The 11,982-nt window shown below is 46.2% G+C and overlaps 1 protein-coding gene across 5 annotated transcripts in view; it reads right to left on the minus strand.

Annotated features, from left to right (window-relative positions):
• SPEF2 (sperm flagellar 2) overlaps nucleotides 1-10,324 on the minus strand; it is a 172,210-nt gene extending 161,886 nt beyond the window's left edge. For 3 of the 5 annotated variants that reach the window (XM_066602444.1, XM_066602443.1, XM_066602442.1), the window contains exon 1: nucleotides 10,210-10,324. In XM_066602444.1, the coding sequence (XP_066458541.1) occupies nucleotides 10,210-10,285 (76 nt within the window). In that variant the 5' untranslated portion in view covers nucleotides 10,286-10,324. Of the gene's footprint in view, nucleotides 1-10,205 lie in introns of all 5 variants that reach the window. The other 2 variants (XM_066602446.1, XM_066602445.1) reach the window with 2 other exon arrangements.
• Between the last annotated feature and the right edge of the window lie 1,658 nt (nucleotides 10,325-11,982).

Consider the following 11,982-nt stretch of genomic DNA (forward strand, 5'->3'; position numbering starts at 1 on the left):
CAAGGAAAAAGACAAATGGACTAAAAAGGGACGGCGTATGGTGAACAGTCAACCGCACTTGCCCACCATAGTCCCTGTTCCCCATGATGGCCCAGCTGACGCACGGAAAGACGCACCTCTCAAAGCAGTAATGATGTCGACGCTTGAACGAGGACGAGTTGCTCCTTGGTTTTCTGTAGCTGCTGCATCATTTGTCCAATTTTGCATGATCTTTGCCGTAAGCAACAGGGCAGAAGTAAATTTGCCACATAACACTTGCCTAGACCACTCTACCCATTTCAGGGATTGCAAATTGGCTACACTCAGCTCCCACTTGTTGGGAAGCATGAATATGTGCTTGTTGTTGTTGATGTCTTTTCAGGTTGGAGACCTACCCTGTTACCAAAGTAAATAAGCAGGTAACCGCACAGAAGCTCATGAATGAGGTAATCTGCAGATATGGGGTACCGGAAGTGATTGAGTCAAACAAAGGTACACACTTCACAGGTGAAATAATACAACACATCATGTCTGCTTTGGGTATATTCCAGGCTTTTCACACACCTTACCATCCGCGGAGTAGTGGGAAAGTAGATACAAAAGGCAATGAAGAAAATGGGCAAATTTTGAATTGAGTGTCTTTCATTAGTTTTTCTTTTTCTTAGGAGGGTACATGCCACAGTAGCCGAGTTTGGGGAATGATTTTCTTGTTAATTTTGTCATAGGCCTCTCTAAGGAATTGTTAGTAATGCATTCTGTAGTCTCTGCTTTTCTCCCAGGTCCTACAGATGAGTGTCACTATCTGAACCCAGGTGACAGGGTCTATGTGAAAAAGTTTGAGCGAGAAACCCTGTTTGAATGTCCCTACCAGATGTTGCTCACCACCCCAACTGCAGTCAAACTCGAAGGAAAGCCCACTTGGATCCACACTTCGCACTGAAAAAAACTCATGATCCTGCATATCCTTTACATGCTATAATGTGGTACAATTCCTCTAACACACACCTTTGACTACTGTACACTAGCCCCCTGTTTCAGAACAAATTAATACAATCAAATATGCAATATGAAGCCTACACTGAGGGTGAGAATCCAACACCGCATCGTGCTAAGAGAGACATTGACACTCCAGGTGGTAACTTTGATCCACATGTATACATAGATGTAATAGGAGTGCCAAGGGGGGTGTCAGACTAATTTAATTCTAGAGATCAGGTTAAAGCAGGTTTTGAGTCCTTATTTGCTATTGTCACTGTTAATAATAATGTAGATTAGATGAATTATATCTATTACAATCAGTAGAGGTTTGTAAACTACACCAGAGATGCTTCGCAAGGGTTAGCTGACCAATTAGGGCCCACTGCATCCATGGCGTTCCAAAATAGAGTGGCCGTGGATATGATTTTAGCAGAAAGAGGTGGGGTATGTAATTTCCTGTATGTGTATTATCCCTTTGATCAAAAAGAGTATGAGTAAGGGACTGGATAATGTGACACCAAAATTTCCCTTGTTTGAAAAAGATGAAGAGCCAGTTCCGATAATGCCAACCACGTACGTTACCAAAAACATGGAGAAATGTACTAGTACTGCGCCGCCTCGGTCTCATAAGATGGACTGTCAGTGGACTTCCCATTTGCCTAGGGAAAGTGCAGAAGACCTTAGGTTCCGGCGAGGGCACACCCTGCGGGGTGTTAACTCGTACAGATAGAGGGTATGGATGCCCGGAAATGAGCCCAGGGAATCCATGGCCTCCTTCTGAGGTGAGGTAGGGATCCCTCCCTTTTAGGAGTAGGGACTTACGGGCAGTGGAGAAACCCTGACGCAAGGGAGAGACGACCGAGGAAGAGTGCAAGGTCTGATGCTTGATCTCCATATTAAGTTTTTTAGGGGGGTTTGTGAGGGTATATGTATATATTGCCAAATGTTTTTTTATGCTTTATACCTATATGCAAGTTCTATTCAATTCCAAATGAGAAAAAACTTAATCTGTCGCCTTAACATCAGATATTCCAAAGGCCTTGCAAGACAAAATGTATCTTGAACAAAATGTATCTTAAAACACAGCAAAGAAGAATCGGACGAAGGACGCGTGTACTTGGCCGTTTTCCCAGAAGTAAGATATCAAGATGTTCCACTATGTACATAATTTTCACTGTCTTAGGCCGGAAATCCGGACTTCCCATATATGGAGAATGCATGCTTGGCCGCTTTCTTAGAATTGAGTGGGTGATTCTTTGCACTGGAGTTAATTGAATACGTGATTTTCTGTACATAAGCCAGAGGCGCCATATCAAGATAACGGCTGTTTTCACTGTCTCAGGCCGGAAATCCGGACTTCCCATATATGGTTATGAGCCCATCACTCCTTGCTGGTGATGGGACAAAGGGTATAAGATCTCATGTAATCTGTAATAAAGGACGGCAGAGAGCCATGTCCCGTGTGAGAAACTATACCAGACCTCCGTGTGGTGTCTCTTCTTACCGCCGGCAGCGGGGCAAGTGGGGTGGGCCTGATTGGTGCTGTACTTAGAATTTTATTACCCTGACAGTAGGCTTAGCAAACCAGGCGGGGTCACTCGCCTCATCATCCAGCTGCTCTTCCTCCGAATCTTCTGTGCGCTCCTCCCTCGGACTTACTGCAATTACTACTAGCTGAGTGATAGACAACTGTGTCTCATCGTCATCATCCTCCTCACCCACTGAAAGCTCTTGAGACAGTTGCCGGAAGTCCCCAGCCTCATCCCCCGGACCCCGGGAACTTTCCAAAGGTTGGGCATCGGTCACGACAAACTCCTCCGGTGGGAGAGGAACCATTGCTGCCCATTCTGGGCAGGGGCCCGAGAACAGTTCCTGGGAGTCTGCCTGCTCCTCAGAATGTATCATTGTAATGGAGTGAGGAGGCTGGGAGGAAGGAGGAGCAGCAGCCAGAGGATTCAGAGTTGCAGCAGTGGACGGCGCAGAACTCTGGGTGGTCGATAGATTGCTGGATGCACTTTCTGCCATCCACGACAGGACCTGCTGACACTGCTCATTTTCTAATAAAGGTCTACCGCGTGGACCCATTAATTGTGAGATGAATCTGGGCACACCAGAAACGTGCCTCTCTCGTAATCCCGCAGCAGTCGGCTGCGATACACCTGGATCAGGAGCTCGGCCTGTGCCCACACCCTGACTTGGGCCTCCGCGTCCTCACCCGCGTCCACGTCCTCTAGGCCTACCCCTACCCCTCAGCATGGTGTATTACGAGTAGAGCAGAAACAGAACTCTGTAATTAAATGTGCCGCTTATTGGCCTGTGGTTGGAGGCTGACTTCCCTTACGGAACGCACAGCAGAGCCAGGAAACAATTTTGCGCACGCCTGTAGTGAGACGTAGGTGCGTATGACTGAGCAACTGGAATTCACAGCGCAGAAGCAGTCAAGTGGCCAAAGGGCAGTGGTAGGCCTTAAGTATTTTGCTTCAATTTTTTAAAATGGTGAGCTGAAACACCAGACAGATACTGTATGCAGCGTATATTATGTATACTGTTTCCCTCTGGCGGCGGTGATGTAATGGGCACAGCAGAGCCAGGAAACAATTTTGCGCAAGCCTGCTGTAACGCTTAGCTGCGTATTAATTAGGACTACTACCCCCAGCAGACACGCAGTACACTGAAGACGGTCACAGGCAGCTCAAATATAGTATTTTCCCCCAATTTCTTTGAAAAAGCCCACTGCCTATATAGACAGTATATCTCTTTCACCTTTCCCACTGTCCCTGCCTCACCAGTACTGGCCCTATACTATGTAAAATGACTGCAGACTGAGGATGCAATGCTCTGCACGCCCGATATACAAAAATAAAAAATTGTGCAACACTGCTAAAAGCAGCCTCAACAGTACTGCACACGGTCAGATGTGGCCCTAAGAAGGACCGTTGGGGTTCTTGAAGCCTAAAATCACTCCTAACACTCTCCCTACAGCAGCTCCAACACAACAGCACTTTCCCTGATCTCTGTCAGAACAAATCTGTGGCGAGCCGCGGGAGGGGCCGATTTTAATACTCGGGTGACACCTGATCTCCCCAGCCACTCACTGCAGGGGGGTGGTATAGGGCTGGAACATCACAGGGGGAAGTTGTAATGCCTTCCATGTCTTTCTATTGGCCAGAAAAGCGCGCAAATGTCTCAGAGATGAAAGTGAAAGTAACCCGAACATCGCGTGGTACTCGTCACGAGTAACGAGCATCTCGAACACCCTAATACTCGAACGAGTATAAAGCTCGGACGAGTACGTTCGCACATCTCTACTCCTGATACCTCACCATATTTAGTCTACAGGCCACAACCTGCCCCCAACATACATTTACATCTCTGACCTAATTTCCTGATATACCCTACATGTAATCTCCAGTGCAGAACATGATTACTGAATACCAACGGTCGGCTATAAAGATATTTACCTCTAGTGCTTACCTATCTAATACTGTATGGGGCATGAAATATCTTGCCTTCCCTTCACAAATGACCTATTGTAGTTATGGGGAGACTTGGAGACCCTATATCCAGGTTGACCCCCTCCCTCCACGATGGCAGGATATCGCTGAGATACCCGCTTCTCAGTAATGATGTATCTGGCGGTCATCCAGCAGGATGATGAGCCTCGCTGTGCAGGAAGTTCCTCCCAGGTGCACACAGGTGACACGCTGGGGACATACACCAGGTACACTAAGGTAAAATGCGTCAGTAACTACAGCAAATATAGGGAGGCTGCCAAAATCTGAGGGACGCCGTAACTTAACGCTTTATGATAGGAAACAGCACAATGTAGGATTGTTTGTACACAGATGTAGTACAACTCGCCATGCTACTATGATCCCATATGTGTGGTACTATATGGGGAGGGGGTAGATCAACCTTAAAAGGAGACTCCGATAAACAGAGGAGTTCCCCGTTATAACAATACCGGAGGGACCCCTATAGACTCCCTAAGGAATAGCTCCTTTATGCATCCTGTTTACACGGTAGCGCCTAAATATGTTTGGGCCGTTGCTAAGCAACAGGAGCAAATGACTGCAGAAGATCAACTCTGTAATGATGGTTAATACGGTGGGACAGCAAAATGGACGCTTCGCCCGAGATTTACAATAATTAGGCCGAGCTCACATGACCGGCTTTGAATTGCGGATTCCGCGATCGCCGTTTGAGTGTATGTATTGTCTTACGCAGTTTTACTCACACTGGCGGGTAGAAATTGTGGATTCCACAAGTGGAAGAAAAATAGCAGCTTTCAAAAATGCATAAATAAATAACCTTTAAGGCCGCCTGCAGACGAGCGGGTCGGATCCGGCGGCGAGAATTCTCGCCGCGAGACCCGACCCGAGCGCCTGCAGGGATGAGCGCGTACTCACCCGCGCCCGGCGGCCCCGGCTCTTTCATGTGCCGGCTGACAGGCTGACGGGACTCCTCCTGTCACCCAGCAGCACCCCGTAATGCTCTTACAAGGCATCAATAAGTTCCCATAAGGCCTCTGTGTCTACCATGTAACTCAGCCTATTAGACCCCGCCTCCAGCAGTCTAAAAGGCATGATAGAATGCACTACATAAGTAATGCAGCATACTGTCCTAGCGATGGGGCGATCAAATCATCAAGTCCTCTTGAGGGACTAAAAAAATGTTGTCATAAAATGCTCAATAAAGTTTAATTTAAAAAAAAAATCCAGTTTACAACAATATGCATTTTCCCCACAAAAATCTGCTTTTCAAATGGATAAATTAAAAGTGTTCCGGATCTTAGACCGCAGCAAGGCAAATTAAATAGATTTTCCTTTTAAAATATGTTTTTTGCACTAAATTAGTAAAAATAAAAATCTCTATTGACTTGGTATTGCAGTAATCGTGCCGATCAGATAAGATACTTATCGTGGTATTTTTACTGAAAAAAAGCCCACAAAGAACAAATCTTCCCTGGAATTCTCCGCAGACATGTCTTTACAAAAAATGCTTATCCAACGTAGAAAAATAGCAATAAAAGTCTCATTTATCGCTGACAGATGTGCCCTTGCACCCTTTCACTCACCAAGACCACCAGGGATGTGCATTAACTCACAGTTCTCGATCACCAGGGATGTGCCTATTAAGTCCTTCACAGACCAAGACCACCAGGGATGTGCCTATTAAGTCCTTCACAGACCAAGACCACCAGAGATGTGCCTATTAAGTTCTTCACAGACCAAGACCACCAGAGATGTGCCTATTAAGTTCTTCACAGACCAAGACCACCAGAGATGTGCCTATTAAGTTCTTCACAGACCAAGACCACCAGAGATGTGCCTATTAAGTTCTTCACAGACCAAGACAACCAGGGATGTGCCCATTAACTTTTTCCCAGACCAAGCCCACTAGGGATGTGCCTATTAAGTCCTTCACAGACCAAGACCACCAGGGATGTGCCTATTAAGTCCTTCACAGACCAAGACCACCAGAGATGTGCCTATTAAGTTCTTCACAGACCAAGACCACCAGAGATGTGCCTATTAAGTTCTTCACAGACCAAGACCACCAGGGATGTGCCCATTAACTTTTTCACAGACCAAGCCCACTAGGGATGTGCCTATTAAGTCCTTCACAGACCAAGACCACCAGAGATGTGCCTATTAAGTCCTTCACAGACCAAGACCACCAGAGATGTGCCTATTAAGTCCTTCACAGACCAAGACCACCAGAGATGTGCCTATTAAGTCTTTCACAGACCAAAACCATGGGAATGTGCCTGTTATATCCTTCACAGACATAGACCAACGGGGATGTATCTATTATCTCCTTCACAGATGAAGATGACCAGGAATGTGCCCCTCATCTTCTTCACAGACTAAGACTACCAAGAAGCAGCCCATTAAAAGGGGTTTTGTCATTAAAACAAAACCCCATCCCCCAGCTGGACCCTACCTAAAATAAGGGCTCGGTGGAAGCACGTGACTACTGTGGCCAATCAGTGCCACATTACCAAACCCCTAGCATGATGGCGTCCAGGCTATGAGCACTAATGCCAGGAGTGCCGAAGGTGACGCTGCAGCTCCTTTAACACACACACAGCTCTAGACCACCAGAAATGTGCCCATTAACTCTTTCACAGAAATAAGACAACTGGGGATGTGCCGATTACCTCTTGCACAGCTACAAACCACTACAGATGTAGCCATTAACTCTTGCACAGCTCTAGACCACCAGGGATATACTAATTAACTCCTTCACAGACCAAGACCACCAAGACTATGCCTATTAAAACAGTTTTCCAGATAAATACTATTGATGACCTATCCTCAGGATGGGTCATCAATACATGCTTTGCTGGGATCTGCCACTTGGGACCCTAGCCAATCAGCTGATGTGTGTTTTGTTGCTGACAGCAGGTATCTGATCAGCTGATTGGCCGAGGTCCTGGGCAGTGAACCCCAGCCACTCGACTATTGATGACCTATCCTAAGGACATGTCATCAATTGTATTTGCCAGGAAAACCCCTTGAACTCCTTCAGAGACCAAAACCACCAGGAATGTGCCCATAAACGTCTTCACAGACCAATATCAACAAGATTGTGTCAATTAAGGGAGTTTTCTAGAAATATAATATTGATGTGCATTTTGACGCTGACAGCGGGCCCCGATCAGCCTGGTTCCCCAACGGTGGACCCCAGCCGAATGACTATTGTTGACCTATCCTGAGAATAGGTCACCAATAGTATTTGCCTGGAAAACCCCTTTAACACCTTCACAGACAAAAACAACCAGGGATGTGCCCATTAACGGTCTCAAAGAACAAGACCACCAAGGATGTGCCCAATAACTCCTTCAAAAACCAAGACCACCAGAAGTGTGCCCATGAATTCTTTCACAGACCAAGACCACCAGGGGTGTGCCCATGAACTCTTTCACAGACCAAGACCACCAGGGGTGTGCCCATGAACTCTTTCACAGACCAAGACCACCAGGGGTGTGCCCATGAACTCTTTCACAGACCAAGACCCCCAGGGATGTGCCCATAAACTCTTTCACAGACCAAGACCACCAGGGGTGTGCACATGAACTCTTTCACACACCAAGGCCACCAGGGGTGTGCCCATAAACGCTTTCACAGACCAAGACCACCAGGGGTCTGCCTATGAATGCTTTCACAGACCAAGACCACCATGGGTGTGCCCATGAATTTCACAGACCAAGACCACCAAGGCTGTGCCCAATAACTCCTTCACAAACCAAGACAACCAGAGGTGCGTCCATGAACTCTTTCCCAGACCAAGACCACCAGGTTAATGTACCTATTAACTCTAGAGCAGGAATGTGTGTCCATTAACCCCTTTACACTGGAGACCACCATGGATGTTCCCTTCCACCCTTCAAGACCACCAGCAATGTGTCTATTAACTCTTTTCACTGCCCCTAGATAACCAGGAATGTACCCACTGACTCGTTTAAAACCCTAGACCACCAAAGATATGCCCATTAACCCCTCGGATGCTGGCAACCATTGTGGTGCTACTCCACAAGATCACCAGAGATGTGTCTATTAACTCTTTCATTGTCTTGGAACACCAGACGTGTTGATTAACCCCCCAACTGCTGGAGGCCACATGGATATGCTCTTCCACTCTTTCATACAACAAAACTGGCAAGCATGATGTGTCTATTAACCCTTTCACTGCACTAAACCGCCCATCAAACCCCTTCACTGCTGGAGACCACTTTGGATGTTTCTAATAACCGCTTCAGAGCCCTGGACAACCTGTTTACCCCCTTTTTTTAAGGACTAGACCAGTATGAATGCGTCATTTTCTTGCAGTAGACTTGCGGAGTTCATATTTCAATGTTCATCCAGTCTTTAACCCCTTAGTGACGGCCAGAGACGTAACTTGAAGCTCCCGGGTCCTGATGCAAAACTTGTAACAGGAACCCCCAACTATAATGCTTTACTCATAGTACTAGTCACCCTATAGAGAAGGGAGGCCTTATGGGCCCCCTAAGGCTCCTGGGCCCGGGTGCAACTGCATCCCCTGTATCCTCTATAGTTACGCCCCTGGTGACGGCCCAAACACCTTTTTACAGTGGCCGCTAATGGGCTTTAAACCTGCACACAGACTCTAATAGGCTGCTGTCATGGGCATTGTAGAATGCACTACATCAGTAATGCAGTGTACTGTCCTAGCATAAAAATGATCGCATCTTCAAGCCCCCCTGAGGCTACATTTACAAAAGCGGAAATCTCCTGCGCGCTTCGTGCGTTGTGTGGCGCACAAAACTGCGTTCTTCTGACTGGAGTCATACACATGAGCCATGTCGTCCCTCACACGTCCTATTCTTTTGCGTCCTTCAAAACGCATCGCCCATTGTTTTCAATGGGACAGTAAAGACTGCACGCCGTGCGATGCGATGCTTCCTGTTGAAATCAATGGGAAACACTTGCCGATCCTCCACCGTGCGTGAAATCAGCGACGGAGAATCGCAATGTCACCGAACAAGTGCGAGGCGGTTTTGCATTAAAAACGCCTTGAATCCGCGGGTGAAATGAACACTGAAAAGCGCAATATTGGGCCGGGTTATTCAGCCTTTTATTGCGGGAACGGCTTCGTGCGGGCAAGAAAATCGCGCAATATTTGTGCCTTGTGAGATGCACAGATCTCGCACGTATATGAACTCCGCTCTTTTGAATGAGCGAAACAGAGCGCTGCACGTTCTATCTTCCTGCGTCCATCGCATCGTATCTACCATTGTTTTCTACGGTGAACGCCGTAAAAGTAACGCCAGAATTGCTATTTTTCTTTCAACCCCAAAAACTGTACTAAAAGTTGCAGAAGGCATTATAAGTCCCCCGAGCGGTACATCGCGTCCCGCGCCCGGCTGTGGTAAACGCTTACATATCTTGCAATGCGGCAATGGAAATCGCTCACTCGTTCAGACACAAAATAGGTCGGTCACTAAGGGGTTAAAACCGCCCACGGTGTCCTTGGTTGCCATCGGTCCTGGCGATCACCGGGTCACCGCCATCTACTTTCATCGCAGTGAGCGACAATTCCAGAAGCGTAGATCTTGTCTCCAGCTGGCTGACAATGGACGGCCGCCATTATGGCTCCCGCAGGGTTGTCAGCCTGCTATAGGAAGTTGCCACCTAGCTTACTAATAGCCCAAGGACCTCAAGCTCTGGTGACACTACATGTACCAGCATGTCCTGACAGCAGTCTGTGCGGTAAGTACTCACCTACAGGCTTGGACAGCCGCAGCTCCTCGTTCAGCCACTGGCAGATGATCTCCGTCATGGTGCTCGGCTGCCGGGATCATCACCCGCCGCCGCCCGTTACTACACGAGCCTTCAGGCCGCGTCCCGTCGCCATGACTACCGCTGCCACAACGACGGTAACCAAGCGCGCACCATAGAGACTGCAGCGCGCTGACTGGCTGGTTACACCAGCGCGCCCTCTGGTGTCGGATATGTGGTAGTGCTCTGCAGAACTGAATTCTTCACTCCTTGCTCAGCCTGATATCAAGCTGTAGAAATGTAAGACCTCCTGTCACCTCCCAGCTGTACAGTCACCAAACTGCGCTGGGAGTGTAAAAAAGACGTTTTATAGCAAATCTTTAACTCCTTCCTGCTGCAGCCCTTTTTCGCTTTCTCATTTTCATTTATTTCCTCCTCAATTTCAAAGAAGATCATAACTTTTTAAATGTTTCTGGTGACACATCTACACGAAGGCTTGTTGGTGTATTGGTCCATGATACCATTTAATGTGCCGTATGATGTATTGGAAAAGTTTTAAAAAACTTTAAAGTAGGGCAAAATTTTAAAAAATGTGATTGCACCATTTTTAGGGAGGTTTTACTTTTATAACATACATGGTGCAGTAAAAATGACATGTTCTCTTTATTCTGTAGGTCAGTATCACGTGAAAAAACGTTAAAAATGTTTAAAATGGAGAGAAATTAAAAAATGTTCTTGGGCCATTTTGGGGGGTTTTGCTTTTACAGCGTTCACAGTGCAGTAAAAATGACATGAGTTTTGTTCCCTGGGTCGGTGCGATTAAGGTGATACCAAAGTTATTAAGTTTTTTTCAATTTTTAAAAAGTAAATACATTTTTTTTCTGAAATAAAAATTGCTTTCTGTTGCCAATTTATGAGACCCGTAAATTTTTCTTTTTTTTTGTCAATTAGGGGCTTTTTTGCGGGGTGAGTTGTATTTTTTGTTATCATTTTGGGGTGCATACATCTTTTTGATCACTTTTTATTTACAGTTTTTGGGAGCGAAGATTTAAAAAAAAAATTATAATTCTGGCATTCTGTATTATTTTATAACAGCCTTCACCGTGTGGGATAAGTTCGGACTTTCATGTAAACGGTGATACCAAATATGTGGGTTTTATAAAATTGTTTAGTTTTTTTATAGGAAAAATTGGAAAAGTGATTTAACTTTTGTATTTTTTTTTTCATTTTTTGACTCTTAAAAAACTTTAATATATCTTTTTTTACACTTTTATTTTGTCCCCACAGGGAGTTTGAACTTTTGATCATTTGATCACTTGTACGATATACTGCAATACTTCAGTATTGCAGTATACAGCAATTTTTGATGCAATGGACAGGGCTTGATAGGCATCTATGTGTGGTAGCTCTTAATGCCTTCAGTAGGCTTCAGGCTGTCATGCTAGCCCATTAGTACCCCTCTATCACACTGCAGGAGGGTGCCATTGGGACGCAGGAGGGCCCCCCCCCCCCACTGACTGTTTAGATGTGTGGTCAGCTTTGACTGCGGCACCTCAACAGATAACTGATCGCAGCAGTTACCGATGGCTGTCAGCTGGTAGTCGTTGGGTATGGAGCAGACTCGGCTTCCGTGCCCACTCCACACACACTTTAGCACTGCAGGACGTGTAATGTTCTTGGCGGTTCAAAAGTGGTTAAAAAAACAGAATGTGAGCACCGATGTCAGGAGAATGTGACAAAACATAAGAAGAATTAAGTTAAATTAATTATTACAACAAAT

This window comes from Eleutherodactylus coqui, chromosome 5 (assembly GCF_035609145.1).
Source record: "Eleutherodactylus coqui strain aEleCoq1 chromosome 5, aEleCoq1.hap1, whole genome shotgun sequence".
In the NCBI taxonomy this organism is placed as follows: domain Eukaryota; kingdom Metazoa; phylum Chordata; class Amphibia; order Anura; family Eleutherodactylidae; genus Eleutherodactylus; species Eleutherodactylus coqui.